At 60.1% G+C, this 18,063-nt stretch overlaps 3 protein-coding genes across 4 annotated transcripts; all 3 read left to right on the top strand.

The window, feature by feature from the left end:
* Positions 1–843: 843 nt before the first annotated feature.
* Positions 844–10,598, top strand: MAP2K7 (mitogen-activated protein kinase kinase 7). Of its 2 annotated transcripts, XM_039857921.1 has the most exons (12): positions 844–1,058; positions 2,847–2,894; positions 5,913–6,054; positions 6,231–6,297; positions 6,402–6,515; positions 6,600–6,719; positions 6,885–6,992; positions 7,079–7,258; positions 7,371–7,451; positions 7,564–7,706; positions 8,215–8,260; positions 8,394–10,598. In XM_039857921.1, exons 1-12 carry the CDS (start codon positions 935–937, stop codon positions 8,526–8,528), a joined length of 1,308 nt encoding a protein of 435 aa, XP_039713855.1. In that variant the 5' UTR covers positions 844–934; the 3' UTR covers positions 8,529–10,598. The 2 variants fall into 2 exon arrangements, with proteins under 2 accessions (XP_039713855.1, XP_039713862.1); XM_039857928.1 differs by lacking the exon at positions 2,847–2,894 and having other exon boundaries at positions 863–1,058; positions 8,394–8,661.
* Positions 10,599–11,031: 433 nt separating this feature from the next.
* Positions 11,032–14,423, top strand: TGFBR3L (transforming growth factor beta receptor 3 like). Its single transcript, XM_039858385.1, has 7 exons — positions 11,032–11,095; positions 11,911–12,140; positions 12,228–12,533; positions 13,147–13,273; positions 13,375–13,533; positions 13,738–13,806; positions 14,248–14,423. The coding sequence occupies exons 1-6, from the start codon at positions 11,032–11,034 to the stop codon at positions 13,803–13,805; spliced, it is 954 nt and encodes a 317-aa protein (XP_039714319.1). The 3' UTR covers position 13,806; positions 14,248–14,423.
* Positions 14,424–15,253: 830 nt separating this feature from the next.
* SNAPC2 (small nuclear RNA activating complex polypeptide 2) lies at positions 15,254–17,788 on the top strand. The gene is made up of 5 exons (XM_039857939.1): positions 15,254–15,491; positions 16,113–16,232; positions 16,371–16,439; positions 16,732–17,038; positions 17,144–17,788. Exons 1-5 carry the CDS (start codon positions 15,309–15,311, stop codon positions 17,473–17,475), a joined length of 1,011 nt encoding a protein of 336 aa, XP_039713873.1. The 5' UTR covers positions 15,254–15,308; the 3' UTR covers positions 17,476–17,788.
* The last annotated feature ends 275 nt before the right edge of the window (positions 17,789–18,063 follow it).

The following is an 18,063-nucleotide window of genomic DNA, read 5'->3' as shown; positions in this document are numbered from 1 at the left end:
TGACCAGGGACACGACTCCACACGAGGATATTTTCCCAGCATCCTTCAGATCAGTTAAAGGAATATTTAGGCTGTAGGGACGCCAGACAGAGGCGCCTAACCCCAGGGCCAGTCTTCTGCATTGTCTAGGAGCTGGGCTCACATTCTGAGGACAGGACAGCTCGGTGGTTGTCTTAAAATGTCCCACGCCAGTCTGGCCTGAAACTCTCTAGCTTTGACCTTGGCCCAGTCGCCGAGATCAGGGGTCACGCCGCTGGATTCCCAGGGCCCCGATAATGGCCCGAAACTTACTCTGACCCTTCAGCCTGCCCTTGGCTGACCCTGAGCTTGCAGAGATGGAAAGGATGCCTAATTATGGTAAGCAATTAAGCATAACAAGAATCCTAATGAAGCACGTCCGAGGCAAGAAAGGTAATTCTGAGAGGGCGTGGTTTCCAGAAAAGGCTCAGCCAGAAAAACCGAAAAAGGAGGTTGAGGACAGAGGCATTGCGACCAACCGCGACAGCGCCCGAGTTAAAAAACCAAGGATGCGCATGAGCAGCAGACGCCACCGCGCGCGAGACCTGGTCTCCTGTCCTCTACGCATGCGCGCCGCTTTCCCCGCCCACCTCCCTCTGCAGAACCGCGATTGCGGTTTCCACACAGCCCCGCTCGCCCTAGCGGTCGAGAATTTGCGCATGCGCATCACGGTGGGAGGCTCTGCGCGTTGCCCGCCGTGAGCTCTAGGCGGCGTCATTCCTCTGGCTGAAAAGAGGCACGCAGGCGCGAAGGTTCGCACGAGGAAAGGGCGGGTGCGCACTGCGGGCATGCGCTCTGCGGGGCGAAACGGCGGCTCGGCGGGGTCATCCAAACGCAGGCGCAGTGCGCTGTTTGTCTGCCGGACTGACGGGCGGCCCGGCGGTGCGCGGCGGCGGCGGCGGCGGCGGCGGGGAAGATGGCGGCGTCCTCCTTGGAGCAGAAGCTGTCCCGCCTGGAAGCAAAGCTGAAGCAGGAGAACCGCGAGGCCCGGCGGAGGATCGACCTCAACCTGGATATCAGCCCCCAGCGGCCCAGGCCCAGTAAGCGCGGAGGCGTGGGGGAGGGGGCGGGTGGGGCGGGGCGCGCGCTGCGGGAGGCCCCGCCCCCGCCGCCAGGCCCCCGCCCCCGCTTCCGGGGCTCTCTTGCTGCTTCTCTCCGCCAGCCTCCCTCCCCCGATGTCGGCTTGCGGGGAGAGGGTCACGGTGACCTGGGGGCGTGGGGCTGGAGGGCTCGCGGGCGGCCCTACCCCAGCCTGGGAGATTACCTCTTACGAGGCCTGGGAGCCTAGTTACCTGGCTCCAGTCGAGGACCCCACCTGATGACCCGTCCCAATCACCGTGATCCGCAGAGCCTCTGGCACTGTGAGCGGTGCTTACCCTACTCCATGCGACCGTGACCACATCCACGTCCCCTGCAAACACGTACACATCCCTTTTGAACAGATGGTTCCAGTCCCGCCATCTCAAGAGGCCCCCATTCACCCTTGCCTGGGTCCTCGTCATCCGGGTTCAAGGGATGGCCCACTCGCACCCGGCCTGAGGACACCTGAGGTCACTTGACCACATATAACGCCCCTTATCCCTCTGACTAAATGATTGTCCTACTAGATGATTGTCCTCGGTCCTGTGACTGTCTGGCAGTCCCTTCTCCGAAGTCGGACTTTGTCATTGGGCTCAGCAGACCCCCTTCTACACACAACTATATTCACATACATACAGCAAGCCCCCTCATACTCCTGTGACTAGTTTTATTGCCACCATCTTGGCGACTGTCTAGCCCGTGAAAAATACACACCCAACTCCGAGCCTGGAGATTTTGTCACCTGGGCTCAAGTGACTTCCTTTTCCCCATACCTGCCAGGCATGGGGGACACTTGAGGCCAGCTTGGTGATATCTAACATCCCAACACACATAACACCTCCCATCTGATTCCGCCATCTCAGTGCCTACTTTCTTGGCATCTTGTCTGGAATCAAGAGCTGCCCCCCAACACCCTCAGCTCCTGGGATCAACCCCCTACTTGCCCTGGGATCACCATGCCCACATCTGGTTTCTTTGTTATGTTCTACAGAACCCAAATCCTCTCAGCTGAAAGCATCAGATTTTACTCTTCGCATAGACCTGATGAACAGCACCCCCCTCATGATGTTTTCTGTCTTTCCCTCTTTAATATGCCCTATATGACCGTTGTAGCTTGTGTGTAACTCCTGTTGGGTCATCCTGACAGGAGGGAGAAGACACCCTTATACTGGGTACTCCAACCACCCCCTACTCATCCATCCTGACCTTCACAGCCTGACACCCGCCCCGCCAATCCGTGTGTAGGATCCACTCCCCATCCCTCCCTCTTCTGACCTGGGTCAGCATGGGTTCCTCCCTGAGGGGGTCTCTTGGGGGCCCAGAGAAAGCCCCAAGGTGGTGATGCTGGCTGGCACTGGACATTCCCTGGGGCAGGAAGCCCAGCCAGGACTGGAGGGTTCCTCCTGGGCTCTGCAGTGCCGCCCTCCCAGCCCCACTGCGGACAAGACAGGGCTGGGTATGGAGCTTGGGGCGCCTTATGTGGATGGCTGTCCCAGTCGCAGAGCAAGGCACGGCAAGGCCCAAGGCGGGCAGGCCCCTGAGGAGCCCCCTCCAGGCGTTTGTGTCTGTGTCAGCTCCATCCCATCCTTCCAGTCCTCCCATCTGTCAGTTTCTACCCATCTCTGCAGTTTGGTACCTCGCGCCTCCCCCTCCTCGTTATGATTTGATTTCTTTTCTTTTGGACAAATCGGTTGTTTCTGTTGTGATTTATCGTGGTGTTGTTTTTTTTCTTCCTTTTCCCCATCCAGTTATTGTGATCACTCTAAGCCCTGCTCCTGCCCCGTCCCAACGAGCAGGTACCAGCCTTTTTATCATTGCCGCTTGGACATCTGCACCATTGACCTAACCGCTAACCCGGCCGCAGAATGCCATCCCCCACTGCCCCCGTGCTCCGTGTGTGTGAGCGCGCGTGTGCATCTCCTCCCCGCACTCTCTCCTTCCACAATCAACATCAGGCTTACCTGCCCTCTTCCTCTGTGTCCGCACCTCCCTCTCCTCCCTTCCTCTCGGGTGTAGGTTTGGGCTCTCTGTAGGAGGAACTGGGCTCCTTCACTCACTGGGAATCTGTCACCTGCAAGGGGGTCAGGCGTGTGCATGCCTGCGTGTGTGTAAGTGGGAGGGAGAGAAGGCGAGGCCAGTGGGATGTCTGTGTCTATGCATCCATTTCAGCAATTCAGAGGGCATGTTTTGGTACCTGTTTGCTGTGCCTGTTCTAGGCACTGGGGACACAGCAGTGAACAAAATGGACCAAGTCCCTCTCCTTATGCAGCTGACACCCCACTAGTGGGGTGCAGGGGATGAGAACAGTGAGCACATTCCTGGACCGTGAGAACTGGAGAAGGCTCCAAGCCTTGGAGAAGAGGAAGAGTAGAGCAGGGTTGGGGGTTCTGCAGGGGGATGGCCGAGGGAAGCCTCTGAAGAGGCGGGATCTGAGCAGTCTGGTGGGAGCTGGGGGAGCACGTGAATGGAAGTAGAGGAAGAGCCCTGTGGAGGCCAGACTGCAGGTGGGTGTGTGTGGGCCATGCCTGTGGTTTGGGGGTGTATGTGAGAAAGATGGGGCGAGGGGTCTGCCCCTGTTGGTCTCTGCGTGTAAGTGAGACTAGGTTGGGCAGTTGAATGTGTACAACCTCGTGTGTGCGTGTGAAATGGTGTTAAGGGCTCTGTACGGTAACGTCTGCCTGTTTGCATGTGTGTGGGGCTTTGTGCCATATCCTGTCTGTGTGCGTGTGTGTGCGCGCGCACGTGGACAGCTTGGTATATCTGTGGTCCTGACAGCTGCATGTCCCCATGTCCTCTCTTTTCCAGTTCATTCATTCATTTCTCTGTCTCTCTCTCTCTCTCTCTCTCATTCATCTTCGTGTTTCCCCTCTGCTTTCTTGTCATGTGGCCCATCACCATCTCAGTGCTCAGTGCTTTCACTGGACCTTTGTGTGTCCCCCCACCTTAGCCGCTCTCTTCACAGTCCCACCACGCTTCATCTTGTGGGGCTGTGTGGAAGCCTTTGTAGCCCTACAGCCTTTTTCCCAGCCCCGGGGCAGCTCTGAGAGGCCCGGTGGCCTATTTGAGGAACGGGACCCATAGGGCACAGAGAAGTATGGAGAGGACAGGGATGTGGTCCTCTCCCCAGAGAGCTAATGGTGTAAGGCAGAAAAGGAGTTCAGGTATCCCCCCCCGACCCCCACCCCGGGGGTGAGAACCTGGCAGTATGTCAAGAGAGTCCAGGTGCAGGGAGAGCACAAGGTGAGGTGATTGCGTCACAGAGGGAGGGTTTAGGACTCTGATTCTGGCCATGGCAGAGCAGAGGTATAGGATGTTCCAAAGCTGAGGAGTGCAAGGGGGCATGGTAGGCGAGGGCACTGGACCTGATTTTGTCCCTGGGATCCTCAGAACTCTTTCTGTACTTCTTTCTGCCAGACCCTAGCAGGACTTAAACTCCTAGAACTCTGGCTGGGGTCAGGGTCCTCCTGGGCCAACAGAGCAAAGAAAGTCCCTGGCTGCCAGCAACCCCAGCATACCCATTGGTCTACCCATTAGTCACTGGGCCCACGTTACTGGATACCCACAGAACTATGAGAGGAAAAGGTGGGCCACGGCGGGAGATGTGGAGAGAGAGAGAGAAGGAACATCAGCTGATGGCAGGGCCCAGGCCTGCTCTCTATGGGAAGAACCTGGGAGGGTGCTTTTAGCCAGTGCCCTCCCCCACCAGGGACCCCCTTCTGGAGTGCCAGGGCCTCTGAGGTATGAGGGCTCAATCAAGGATCGTCTGTCTCCTCTGGGGGCCATACCAGTCTCTGCTCCTCCACCCTGTCGCCAGCCCAGCCAAGGGAAGCTCCCAGCCTCTCAAAGAACCTGTTCTGTCGGGGCCCCTCTCTGGTCTGTCTCTGCAGCGCCTCCTCTGGGCAGCTGGGCCCCAGTCTTGGCTCCCATCTGTCTGTCTCTCCCCTGCTCTCCCATCCCCTAACGCCATCTGCCCATCCTGGGGTATCCGCTGCCTGCCCGCTGCCTGCCTGCCTGCAGCATGCCCAAGCCGTCCGCATGCAGGCTGCCGGAAAGAACCAAAACCATGCCTGGCCCACCACCCCCTCCAAATCCCACCAGTCCTGGAGGGGCTGTGCCAGCTGGAACCCCTCACCTGCAGGACACACAAGCCCAGCCCGGGGTCCTGCCCCTGACCCCATTGGCCTTAGCTCTGCAAGCCAGGCTGGGAGGCACACAGATGAGCCCGCTAGCCAGAGGGTGGCCCTCCCTGACTCTGGAACAGAACACAGGGCAGCTGGAAGCCTGGGTCCCTTGCCTACTGTCTCCCCAGCATGGTCTGCCTCACTTTTGTTGGGCAGCCAAGTTCAGTGCTGCCCACAGGACCAGAGTCCAGACTGATCCTAGCAGGCAGTTCTCCCTTACCTGGTCCCAGGCGTGGGTGCTGTGGCTCTGGGCCTGCTTCCTGGGCAGAGGTGGGAGGAAAGGGACACGCCAGGGACACTGCTTGGCTGAGGAATGCTGTCAGCCTCCAGGCCTCATTTCTGTCAGCAGAGACCTGGGGATGAACCCTTGGTCTCTGGGGACCACCATTCCTAGCCAGCCCACTCCATCTCCTTCCAGAAGAGGGAGATGGGAGAGGCACCCTGAGAGTGGTCCAGAGGTAGGGAGGGAGACCCCAGATCCTCCCACCCAGCAGGACAGATGGCTGTGCCAGCCTATCTGAAGGTGCCCGGGAAGGGAAGACCAGGGTCCCTAGTACCCCAGAGTGCCAGCACTAGAGGTGGGATCAGCTGGGTGCTAACCCCCTCCCTGCCCCTGGCTCTTACCTCCCCTAGCCCTGCAGCTCCCACTGGCCAATGATGGCGGCAGCCGCTCACCGTCCTCTGAGAGCTCCCCGCAGCACCCTACGCCCCCTGCCCGGCCCCGTCACATGCTGGGGCTCCCGTCTACCTTGTTCACACCCCGCAGCATGGAGAGGTGAGCCTTTGGGGCTGGGCCAGCTGGTCTGTGGGGGATCAGCTTGGGGAGAGCCGCTGGGCCGGGCCCAGGGAGGAGGTGGTGAAATCTCTGCAGACTCCTGCGTGTTGGGAGCTGGGTTGGCCTCAGGTTGGTCAAGACCCTCCCTCCATCCTCACTGCGCTCTGTTCCCCCAGTATCGAAATTGATCAGAAGCTTCAGGAGATCATGAAGCAGACAGGCTACCTGACCATCGGTGGCCAGGTACTACCCTTCCCCCAGCCCTCAGAGAGTGGGCAAGACACAGTGGGGCTAGGTCTATTGGGGCAGAAGCTGGGCAGACCCTTAGCCTTGGCTTTCCTCACCAGCGCTACCAGGCAGAAATCAACGACCTGGAGAACCTAGGGGAGATGGGCAGCGGCACCTGCGGCCAGGTGTGGAAGATGCGCTTCCGGAAGACTGGCCATGTCATCGCCGTCAAGGTGAGCCCCCACCCTCACCTGGGTGGGCCCTGAGCCCCTGAGCTCTGACGCTAAGGCTGCCCCAAACCTGGCTGTGCTGTACAGCAAATGCGGCGCTCCGGGAACAAGGAAGAGAACAAGCGGATCCTCATGGACCTGGACGTGGTGCTCAAGAGCCACGATTGCCCCTACATCGTGCAGTGCTTCGGGACCTTCATCACCAATGTGAGCGCAACTGTCCAGCCCCCTCCCCTTCTGCTGGCTTTCCCAAGTCTCCCTTGCCACTCCCTGAGCATGCCCCAGAGCCCCTGTCCCCTCCTCTGGGACTGGAGCTGTCTGGGGTGGGCAGGAGGTATAGTCGCCCCCAAGCTGTGCCTGCTGCCCCCGCAGACGGACGTCTTCATTGCCATGGAGCTCATGGGCACATGTGCCGAGAAGCTGAAGAAGCGGATGCAGGGCCCCATCCCTGAGCGGATCCTGGGCAAGATGACTGTGGCGGTGAGCGGCCAGGCAGGGGCTTGGCTGGGCAGGCGGCCCCCAGGCCTCCCCCTGCCCATAGTCATGGTGCCTTCCCCTTGCCGCAGATTGTGAAGGCGCTCTACTACCTGAAGGAGAAACATGGTGTGATCCACCGGGATGTAAAGCCTTCCAACATCTTGCTGGATGAACGGGGACAGATCAAACTCTGTGACTTTGGCATCAGTGGCCGTCTCGTCGACTCCAAGGCCAAAACTCGGAGTGCTGGCTGCGCCGCCTACATGGCAGTAAGTAGGGGCCCGGCAGGCAGGCAGGTGGTGGGGTGCCTGGGCAATGCATCTGCCCTAGCCACAGGGATCCATGCTCCCCTCTCCTATCTCCCTGTCTCGCCCCCTGCAGCCTGAGCGCATCGATCCCCCAGACCCCACTAAACCAGACTATGACATCCGGGCTGACGTGTGGAGCTTGGGCATCTCCCTGGTGAGTCGGAGCACCTTTTTCCAAAGGCCGAGGTGACCTGTTCTCAGTACAGGAGTGCAGCAGAGAGGAAAGGAGCCCATCCTCTGCCACTCCAGCCCCTGTGTCTCCCCAGGTGGAGCTGGCGACAGGACAGTTTCCCTACAAGAACTGCAAGACGGACTTTGAGGTCCTCACCAAGGTCCTGCAGGAAGAGCCCCCACTCCTGCCCAGTCACATGGGCTTCTCGGGGGACTTTCAGTCCTTCGTCAAAGACTGGTGAGGAGCCCTTGTCCTGGCCCTCCACTGCAGGAGGTGGGCAGGTCAGGTGTGGCCCCAGCTCAAGGCCGCTGGGGAGGTTCAGGCTGGGAGGGGGATGGAGAGGCCATGGGGGCGGGACAGCTGGAGCCAGATCCCTGGGAGCCATGGGTTGGGTTTGGACTTGGCCCCAACAGCGTTTGGGTAGCCTGGGGCTTTACTTCAGGAGGGTATAAACAAGCAGAGGTGCCCCAAGGCACAGGGCTCCAAGCGTCCCGCACCAACAAGCAGAATTATTTGCGCAGGAGCTGGGGGTAGGGGAGCCTCCCTTCTCTCACAGGCACTCTACCCTGGTTCAGGCCCCCGTGCTAGGTGGTTGCAGGCCCTGGGTCCTCTGCGGTATCCCAGCTGGCAGCACAGGGCTGGGAGGATGCAGCGGCTCCTTCCCACAGCTCCCTGGCTCAGCGGGTAGGGCAGCTGAGCCTCCTTCCAGGCTCTCACTTCCCTTTCCTTCTTTCTCTGTTTTCAGCCTTACTAAAGATCACAGAAAGAGACCAAAGTATAATAAGCTACTTGTGAGTATCTGGGGCCCCTCCCTGCCTTGTCCCAGCCTTGCTTCCCAACCCCTGCGTGTCTGGACACCCAGGGCCTGAGCGAGGCCAGCAGGGAAGTTGCCCTTGTTCTAAACTCCCCTCTTGGGCCCCGCAGGAACACAGCTTCATTAAGCGCTATGAGACGCTGGAAGTGGATGTGGCGTCCTGGTTCAAGGATGTCATGGCAAAGACCGAGTCACCGCGGACTAGCGGAGTCCTGAGCCAACACCACCTGCCCTTCTTCAGGTAGCCGCGTGGCGGCGGCCAGCCCCACCGAGGGGCCGGGGACATGGCCACAGGCCCCCCTTCCCTACCTGGCTACCAGCTGCCCGTCAGGGGAGACCTGGGACCTGGACGGCCACCGAGGGCTGAGGACAGAAAGTAGGGGACACCAACCCACCTCTGACTCCCTGCCCAGCAGCCATGGACAGATGGGCCTGCTAGGCCCTGTCCCTTCCTGTCCTGGGGTCAGCCGGCTATATGCATCCCCCCGACAGACACTGTGAACGGAAGACAGCAGGCCGCGAGCAGACTCGCTATTTATTCAGTTGTAACCTCTGGGTTGGGGTGGCCCCCAGGGGCCAGGAGAGAGTTGCCTGTTCTGCAGCCTCCCACACTTGCTCCCTGTCTCCATCTCCCTCTGTCACCTCCCTCAGCGCCTCTCTGGTTTTCCCCAACTCCCTCCCTGCCTCTCTCTCGACCCACGCCCAGACTCTGCCACCCCAGTGGGAACCCTGGGTCCGCTTAGGTCTGTGGCAAGGGATGAGCCCTTCGGCTGGTGTCCTCCCCCAGGAAGGCAGGCTGGGCATTGTGATTGCAGCCCATCAGGCTGCTCTTTTTCTCTCTCTCTTTGATCTCAGGGGGTCCTTTTTTGGAGTTTATTGTATTTTATTGTACTTGGTGGGGTGTTTGGGGGGGTGGGGGGAGGAAGAAGAGCTCGTTCTCATGGGGTTTGTCGGTACCTTCAGAAACTTTTACCAAAGTCATGTTTAGCTGCTTGTGGTGGAGCCCCCGACTGCCCATGGGCACTGGGGGCCAGGCCATTGAGGCCTGAGCCACTTTGTCTCTCTCAGCCTGGCCTGCCCGAGGAGACTAGTCCCAAAGGCGGGGGCCGGGGGTAGGGGCTCCTCCCTTGGGGCTGGAGACTGGCCACAGCTTGTGGAGGTGAGTTGAGGACCTCGGGGCGTGGAGGAAGCCCACGGGGCTGCGGCCACACAGAGTGGCCTTCAGGGAAGGTGGGTGCAGGGCGTGGTGGAAGGCAGCAATGCTGGTGCGGCAGGGAGGAGGGAATGGGTGGCGGGAGTGGGGGCCGAAGGGCCCAGGAAGGCAGGAATCGAGGGTGCAGTGAGTGGATGTGGGGGTTCGAGGATGTGTGACAGGGACAGAGGTGGGGCAGGCCGAGGGCTGGGCATGTGAAGGTAGTCATGCCCTCATAAGTGCCCTTGAGTGCCCCTCTACTCCCCCAGAGCTGGCCAGTCCCCAGCCCACCTTGAGGCTGGGTCATGGTGCCCCTTTCCCCCCAGCCCTCTGCAGCAGCCAGAGCAGGAGGGGGTGTGTTTCCTTTTTGTTGGTGATGCATGCAAATCAAGTGGATAACAAAACAAAAAAAAAAAAGAAAAAAAAGAAAAAATCCCACAAAACCACAAAAACCTACCAACACCAAAGGTGAGGAACCTCGCTGGGTGTAGCTGGCGCACTCTAGACTTAGCATAGGCGTCACTGTAACCTCTGTCCTAGCGACTCTTGTTACTCTTACAGCCATGAAGGCCGCATGTTTAAATTAAAGTGTTCCACCGGCTTCTCTCTGTCCCCTCCCACCCCCGGGTACGGCCACCTCTCTAGCCCCAGTCCCCTTTGTGAGGGGATGGGGGCAGGATGTGGGGCCAACAGGCCTGGCTCTGCCCTCCCTTTTGGGTCCCAGCCACAGGGGGCCTTTGCTGGTAGCCAGGTCACATGGCTGGTCCCAGGGCCAGCAAAGGCCCAAGGCCTGCTGCCCGGGTTTATTTTTATTTAACTTTATTTTGTGAGTGTGTGTCTACCTGTTCCCCTCCCCTTTCAGTGTTAAGTGGGAGCGCTGGGGGAGCCTCTCCTCTCCCCCTGCCTTTGCCATGTTTCCTCCTCTGTCTCCAGTCACCAGCCATCCTTCTGGACCAGGCAGAGGGCGGAGCAGGCAGGCAGGGGCCTGGGGTGGCCTGGCCCAGCCCATTGGCCCACAACCCCTTCTCAGGCTGCCAGTATTGCCCCTTCCCTTTTTAAAATGAAACACCCTTGTTTGTAAATCTTTAGATGCTTGAGAATAAAACCCCTTCCTTTTCTTCCATTGTGTCTGTGGTGTGACCTGAGCCTTGGCGCAGGATGTGGCATGAGACTTGAGAAGGGTCTGCAAGCCCTGAACTTACGGGTTGGGGGCTGGTGGAGCAGTGCCATTCCGCTGAATGAGGACTCTGCATTGAGGAGAAACTGAGGCAGGGTTGAGGCTGGTAGGGTGGTGGTTGTAGTGACTTGCCTAATATCAGGCAATATGAGGACCCCCCCAATAGACACAAGTCCAACAGGAGAGGAGCTCTTAATCCCTGGCAGGCCTTGGGCAAGGGCTCTGATGTCAGCCTGTCAGTCTGCCACCCCCGCTCCCTGCCTCCTGGAGTGGCTGTCCAACCAAGGACAGGGCCACCTGCCCACCTGCTGGGCCTGGGTGCTGCCTGGGCTGGCACAGCTGCTTCTGGCTCCTGCACACTCACTGCAGCCAGTCCAGCATGCTGGGTACCATGTTCCTGCTGCTGGCCTTGCTCCCAGGGACCTCCACCAGCGGGCTGCCTGGTACGTAGGGGCCAGGATGTGCCATCGTGTTCCCATTTCTGTGCCTTCCTTTCTTGCCTCAACCTCTCATCCACCTTGCCTGGTGGAATAGGGGTAGGTGGGTGGTGGGTTCTGCTCTGTCCCCCACTTCCACATTCTCTGGGATCCCCAGCTTCTAAAGTCCACAGCAGCCACATGAGACCAAGGTCTGTGGGAGGGGAGCAGTGTGTAAATGTCTTTAGGGAATGTGTGTGGGGGCCATCCTATAAGACAAGGACCCCAGCCGAGTGCCTTATGTCCATGTGTGAGAATGTGCTTGCTGTCAGGGATTAGGGGACCTCCATGGATGCTTCGGTCCTCCACCTCATGCCTCTACTCTGCTGCAACTGCCCTCAGGTGGGGAGTGAGGAACCTGGACAAAAGCCTCGGAGCCTGGTGGTCTAGCTGGGCTTGGGCTGTGCCAGAAGGGCTGGGAAAGAGCACCCTACTTAACACCTTAACTCTTGAAAGGGAACTACCTCCCCTTAGGGAAAGGTGGAACCAGCACACTGCCCCCTCCCTGCCCCAAGCTGGCCCTGCTACAGACCCAGACCCATGACCAGCCCTGACCCTCCACCCTCAGGCACCCCTCACCCCCTTCTCCGCCTGGAACTCCTTCACTCACTGCTAGAGAGAAATCGAGGTCCCTGAAGGGGAGCTCCTCCCCAGAGGCACACAGCTTTGTGCCGGGCTGTGATGTCCCAAGGGTCTCCAGGGGGCTCATCAGAGCCGCTGGCCTGCGGACGGTGAACGAAGCACGGAGCCAAGCTTAAGTGAATCCTCTACCGCATCCAAAGGAGGCGAGGAGGTTGGATGTTTTGCCCGAGAGCCTAAAGGGCAGCGCGTCCTCCTCCTCATACCCTTTCTCCCCCCCACCCCACCCCCGGCAGCACCCCCGTTCCCGGCGGCCCCCGGGTCCTGGCTACGTCGACCACTTTTCAGTCTAGAGCTATCGGACGCGGAGGACGCCTTCCCGCGCCGGGCGGGGCCGCTCGAGGTCCCGGCGGACAGCCGCGTGTTCGTGCAGGTGTGGACGCGGGGCGTTCCGGGGCGGGAGGCGGGCAGGTTGGGGCGGTGGATCCTGACTACGACACCGCCCCCTTCTCTTGCCCAGGCGGCCTTGGCCCGTCCCTCCCTGCGCTGGGGCCTGGCTCTGCACCACTGCTCGGTAACACCATCCTCGCGCCCGGCCCCAGGGCCCGCCCTGGAGCTGCTGAGCGGGAGCTGCCCGGCCGACTCCTCGGTCGCCTTCCCACCACTGTCGCCGCGTCCTGGTGCTGCCCGCTTTAGCTTCCGCCTGCGTCCCGTTTTCAACGCCTCTGTGCAGTTCCTGCACTGCCAGCTGAGCCGCTGCCGCCGCCGCCGCCTCCCGGGAGCTCACCGGATTCCTGAGCCTCTGACGCTGCCACCGCCGTCGCCGGTGCGCAAGGCCGGGAGTCTGGACCCCTAGGGCTTGTCACGGGCTGGGCAAGAATGCCTCCAGCGTCTGAGGGCGGAGCCCCTCGGGGTTTGGAGATTTGGGGGTCAAGGCGCTTTGGAACCTGGGGTACGGGTCCCTCGGAGTTGGGGGTAGGCACCGAGTCTCTCTCAGGCTGGGGGCTAGGTGCAGGGAGCTCAAGGGGCCCTTGGGGCTTTGCGCAAGGGCTCTTCAGAGGATAGGGTGTGGGCACTGATTCCCTCATGGGCAGGGCACTGGGATCCCGGTAGGAGGGTCCCTGAGGTCCCTCCAAGGCTGGAATGATTGGATATGCAGGAGGCCATTGAGGGGTCACATCTCTGGTTACCTAATGTTGAGCTTCACAAGTTAGGTGCTCAGAGAGCCAGGTCATGTGACCTCGAAAAGCTGATATTTGGCGTCCTCTCAAACTGGGCGTCTGGCTGCTTGTATATCTTAGGCTCTGGGCTCAGGGACCCACAAGGGGCCAGTTTCCAGGGGTCTAGTGGTGGACCTCCTGGTTACAAAGAGGGCTGGACACTTAGATCTCTTGGGAGCCCTGCAGCCCTTACGTCCCCGTCCCTTCCCTCCCCACCAGTGTCTGCCTCAGGACGAGGCCTGCGCCAGTGCTGGCAGTAGCAGCGGCGAGAGTCCTGGTGCCGACAGCCTCCACCTGCACACGCTGACGCAGCCCATCGTGGTCACGGTGCCGCGGCCGCCCCCCAGTGAGCGCAGTCCTCCTCCGCTGGGGTCTCTGGGGCTGGGGAACTGGGGTGGAGAGAACCTCTTGGGCCTGGGCCAATCTCAGCGTCGCACTACCCAACAGGGCCTCCCAAGGGCGTTCCCGGCAGAGCCGTACGCCCCGAGCCTCCTGCGCCAGCTCCTGCGGCCCTGGAGCCTGCACCGGTGGTGGCACTGGTTGTGGCCGCCTTCGTACTGGGCGCTGCGCTGGCTGCCGGGCTGGGCCTCATGTGCGTGCAGTCAGGTACCAACCTCCGCCCACCGGGACCTCTGCCAGGCCCCCAGGCTATTCCCGCGCGTCGGGACCCGGGGTCCCGGTGATCCCAGCAGGCGGGGCCTAACCATCCCTAGATCTGCCTCTGCTACTTAGCAACCCCCAGAGGGCGCCCCTGTCCCGGGCCAGCGCGCATCAACCCCTACAGCTCTGCAGCCTACCTCTCCCTTCCAGCGCCTCCACCGTCCGGCCCGCTCCCTAGAGCCTCGCCTAGCGGCCCCCAGCCCAGGATGTCCCAGTGAGGCAAGTAAATTTGTATTTGTGTGTGTGTGTGTGTGTGTGTGTGTGTGTGTGTGTGTGTGTGTGTGTGTGTTTAGGTGTAACGTGGGGCCGATAGGAGAGCTGGAGGAGGGTGGTGATAATGATTTCACAGCGCTTTTTCTATGCTAGGCAGCGTTCTAAATGTTTTATGTATATTAACTAATTTAATTCTCATAATAACTCTCCTGTAGATACCATTATAATCCCCACTTTAGAGATGAGAAAAATGAGTCACAAAATTTGGTGGAGCTGGGCTTCAAACTCAGGCACTGTAGTGGACTGTGTGCTCTATGTCAGACAGGCACTAGGCTAGAATAGCATCTTCACGCCTGCGCATGGATAAGAGTGGCCAATGATCAGCTAGGAAGGAAACAGCCGGCGTAGTGCCCTCTTCCTAGCTCAGCCTGGGTCGCACCCTTCCAGGGATGTTGCGCCACTAGCCCGGTTCAGAGACGCACCAGCCACGGCGTCAAGGCCAGGCTCTCAGGACTGGACCAGCTTCTTTCGACCTCGGACCCCAGGGGACCATGATCCCCGCGCCCCGCCTCCTTAACTTCTCCCACCTGGGCTCCAAATAAACATCTGGTCTGACCTGCTGAGTTCTGAAGTCTGCGTGTGCGCTGGGCTAGGGGGCGGGTCGGGGCTAGGGAAGCTGAGGCCTGGGACCAGGACTGCGAGGACTCCGGGCTGGAAGAGATCCAGACTTGAGGGGTGGGTCTTGGGGGCGGGGCTCATACGTGAGCAGAAAGGGGCCAGCGGAGGCCCAAGGGCGTTTTGTCCCAAACAAAAAGAGGCACCCAATCCCACCAGGTTAAGTTGTAAATAAAGCCCGCTTTCTTCTTCCACCCCTGCACCGAGCCACCTGCCTCCTGCGATCTTCCCAAATCCAGGCCTTCTCTGCTCTCCACTTCCACTGCGTGGATCCTGCCCTCACTAGGGCCTCCTGCCTCTGCTCCAAACTCCTCTCCGTCTAGTCTAGAGCTCTTTAAATCCCTCTTGCCTGAGCTCCTTCCTCCCCTGAGCGTAGACAAGAGCAAGAAGACCAGTTCCATTTTACAGATGAGGAAACTGAGGCTGTGTACAGATAAATCATTTGCTAAAGGTCCCCAGGCCTGGGCGACCCCACAGCCCATCTCTTGTCTACGACTGGACAGCTGGCCTTCCAGCTGGGACCCTCTTCGAAAAGTAAAGCACGCACGACATAGTTCAGGAGTGGAGGGAGGGCACGAGATCTAAAGTCTGAACTCCAGTTTACGAATGAGATAGAATGAGATAAAATTCGGCCGCGGTCTCGTTCACCCTTGCCTCAGTTCGGATGCCAAACGCTTCTTGATCTCCCATCCAGGCGGCTCCCTCTATCTAGAAAACCCAGAGCCACGCCCCCATTTGCTTCCGCCTCCGCGCAGTGCTTTGTAACCTTAGCGGCCGCCGTAACCCCGCCCTCCAGAAAAGCGGCCCGAAGCGCCGACTCCACCTTCACTGGCATGAAGCCCCCTCAGCGTCGGCGAGCGGCCCCGGCGCGCTATCTGGGTGAGGTGACAGGCTCCGTGGCCTGGAGCGCCCGCGAGAAGCGGCAGCTGCTCCGACTACTGCAGGCTCGTCGGGGCCAGCCGGAGCCGGACACCGCCGAGCTAGCCAGGGAGCTGCCGGGCCGGAGCGAGGCCGAGGTGAGGGAGTCCTGGGTAGAGAGCGAAGCTGGAGGCGGGGCTAGGATGTGTCCGGGGAGGGCGCCGGGAGTAAGACGAGGCACGGGGCGTGGGCGGGACGAGCGAGGACAAAATACGGGCGGTGCCAGGCAGGGCGTGTAAATTACTGGCTGAAAGAGCAAGGGGCGAGGTGGACCGGGCTACTGCGGTAGGCTTCAGAGGGCGGGCAAGGAGGATGGAGGCAGCGCTGCGGTAGGCTGAGGGGCGGGGCGAACGTCGAGTTCGGACCGAGCAGAGGGTGCACGCTACAGGGCCGACTCCGCGGATGGCGCAGCGGGACTGGGCGGGCATGAAGTTGAAATGAAAGTCAGGAAATGGGGTGGAGTGGGCGAAAGGGGAGGCGAATAGGGTCGTACTTTGCATGGAGGCGGGCCCTGGCTGCAGGGAGGAGCCAGACGGGCCTGGACCTTACATTTTTACTAAGTAGCTGACCACTCCTGGGCCTTGGACCTAGACCCTGGGTAGAGTCCTGTGACCCTTAACAGCGGGCTACGGGAGGCAAGGAGTAGGCAGTGGTCTTTGGCTTCTTTTCTCCAGCCCTGGGCTTATAGAGGGCCCCTTCGGACTCTTTATCCTTTCCAGATTCGGGATTTCCTTCGGCATCTCAAAGGCCGCGTGGCCCGGGAGGCCATTCAGAGAGTGCATCCTGGTGGCCCAAAAGGTTCAAGGCGCCGTGAAACACAGACCCCGGCCCCCATTGAGGTGAGGCAGGGCAAGGTTTCTCGGGGCCAACCCTTAGACCTTAACTTGGTCTGCGGATCCCCAGGAGGGACAGAGCTTGGGGGATTTCCGAGGATTGATCCCTAGGCTGACCGTGTACCTTCTGGTTGCCCCACTCAGGTATGGATGGATCTGGCCGAGAAGATAACAGGGCCACTAGAAGAAGCCTTGACTGTGGCTTTCTCACAGGTATAGCCATCCCCTAGGCAGGACAGGGGTGTTCCCGGGGACAGGGTCATACATATGAGTCTAAATAAGGTGGACCTGGGCCCTTCTTTTTGCCAGCTCTGTGACTCTGGCCAGTCACGAGCTTCAGTATCCCCTCCTCTGAGGCCATCTCCTGGATGTAATGCCTTCCTCAGGCTGGCAGGGAGGCTTCAGTAGACAGGTAGAGGTGGAAGGCTGTGCACCGTGTGCAAGGTAAGGGAGTGGCGGTTGGAAGGACTTCCGCCTTTCTCTTTCTGATCTCTTTGCCTGTCAGGTGCTCACCATTGCGGCCACGGAGCCCATCAGCCTCTTGCACTCTAAGCCCCCCAAGCCCACGCAGGCGCGCGGAAAACTGCTGCTCCTCAGCGCCCCTGGCGGACAGGAGGGCCCAAGCCCTGAGGCTCGTGGCCCCGCCCCTGAGGGACAGGAGGGCCCAAGCCCTGAGGCTTGTGGCCCCGCACCTTCCAACGACCTGGCTGGCCCCTCTGCCGCGGGAGACCTTGAGGTGGACTTTGAGAAGATCTACAAGTACCTGTCGTCCATCTCCCGCAGCTGCCATGGCCCTGAGCTTTCCGCAGCTGGTGAGAAGGGAGGGGAAGTGGGCGGGGAGGGGGAACTGTGAGGGAGGGGTGCCAAGTGGCAAGCCCTGCCCTCCCCTTATGCCTCCCTTCTCCATCCATCACCAGAGTCAGCTGTGGTCCTTGATCTGCTCATGGCACTTCCGGAAGAGCTGCCTCACCTGCCCTGTGCGGCCCTGGTTGAGCATATGCTGGATACATACGAAAGCCTGACGGCCCCCTACACTGACCCCAGCAGTGGGAGCCAGGGGCCAGGGACTGAGAATTGTAGCACTGGCTCTAGTGGGCAAGAAGAGGCCCTCCAGACCACCCCCCAGGCCCCTGATAATGCTCAGCGGAGTGAACCGAGATCCACTTGGCAGGCAGCTGGAGTCTGCCCCCTGAATCCTTTCCTGGTGCCCCTGGCACTTCTAGGCCAGGCAGCCACCCCTGAAAAGTGAGGGGCCTGGCAGGCAAAGGACACACCAGCTATCCATGAGTCCTCAATCCTGCTCAGGCTGGCACGGGGTCGTCATGGTGGAAGGTCCTTGACTTGGTGTGCAGTACCGAGTGGCCGTTAAGACGCTCCATAGAGCAGGGGTCTCAGAAATGGAAGCCCAGTTGTACAGTGGTTCAGCCACAGAACCAAGGTGGGGGCAGCCAGGTGACTAGGCTACAAACACAATCAAATACTCTCCTGGACCAGCCCCTCATCCCTTCCTGCATCCTGTGGCATATGTCCTATAACTGAATAAAGTTGTCAGTCTGCCTTGATCTTTTTCCTGACTTAAAGGTAGGAGTAGGGGCCCAAAGTGCAGAGGAAAATGTCAGAGGAAGTGGAGGCAGAGCTTGGGGTCCCAGGGACCGAGGGGGCCATGCCAGGGAGGAGGGTGTGGTCACCAAAGGCTGCCACTGCCAAGTCTGGTCTGAAGCCACCTGGAGTGACCTTGGTTTGGCCATGAGAGGACCCTTGGTGACTGAAGGATCGAGGCAGACCTGAGCCTGACAGGTGTCTGGGAAAGGTTTTCTGAGTGGGATGACCTCATATA

The sequence above is a fragment of the Pteropus medius genome, unplaced genomic scaffold, assembly GCF_902729225.1.
Source record: "Pteropus medius unplaced genomic scaffold, Ma_sr-lr_union100, whole genome shotgun sequence".
Taxonomy (NCBI): domain Eukaryota; kingdom Metazoa; phylum Chordata; class Mammalia; order Chiroptera; family Pteropodidae; genus Pteropus; species Pteropus medius.
The sequence above is the reverse complement of the archived record's forward strand: the minus strand, read 5'-3'. Positions and strand labels throughout refer to the sequence as shown.

What these genes read in the sequence shown, in the direction of transcription:
- MAP2K7 (XM_039857921.1), top strand. Translation starts at nt 935, where the DNA reads ATGGCGGCGTCCTCCTTGGAGCAGAAGCTGTCCCGCCTGGAAGCAAAG. An exon ending in TGCCCCGTCCCAACGAGCAG is followed by an intron (nt 2,895 to 5,912) that starts GTACCAGCCTTT and finishes TACCTCCCCTAG; the next exon opens with CCCTGCAGCTCCCACTGGCC. An exon ending in ACACCCCGCAGCATGGAGAG is followed by an intron (nt 6,055 to 6,230) that starts GTGAGCCTTTGG and finishes CTGTTCCCCCAG; the next exon opens with TATCGAAATTGATCAGAAGC.
- SNAPC2 (XM_039857939.1), top strand. Translation starts at nt 15,309, where the DNA reads ATGAAGCCCCCTCAGCGTCGGCGAGCGGCCCCGGCGCGCTATCTGGGT. An exon ending in AGACCCCGGCCCCCATTGAG is followed by an intron (nt 16,233 to 16,370) that starts GTGAGGCAGGGC and finishes TGCCCCACTCAG; the next exon opens with GTATGGATGGATCTGGCCGA. An exon ending in TGACTGTGGCTTTCTCACAG is followed by an intron (nt 16,440 to 16,731) that starts GTATAGCCATCC and finishes TTTGCCTGTCAG; the next exon opens with GTGCTCACCATTGCGGCCAC.
- TGFBR3L (XM_039858385.1), top strand. Translation starts at nt 11,032, where the DNA reads ATGCTGGGTACCATGTTCCTGCTGCTGGCCTTGCTCCCAGGGACCTCC. An exon ending in ACAGCCGCGTGTTCGTGCAG is followed by an intron (nt 12,141 to 12,227) that starts GTGTGGACGCGG and finishes TCTCTTGCCCAG; the next exon opens with GCGGCCTTGGCCCGTCCCTC. An exon ending in CGCTGCCACCGCCGTCGCCG is followed by an intron (nt 12,534 to 13,146) that starts GTGCGCAAGGCC and finishes CCTCCCCACCAG; the next exon opens with TGTCTGCCTCAGGACGAGGC.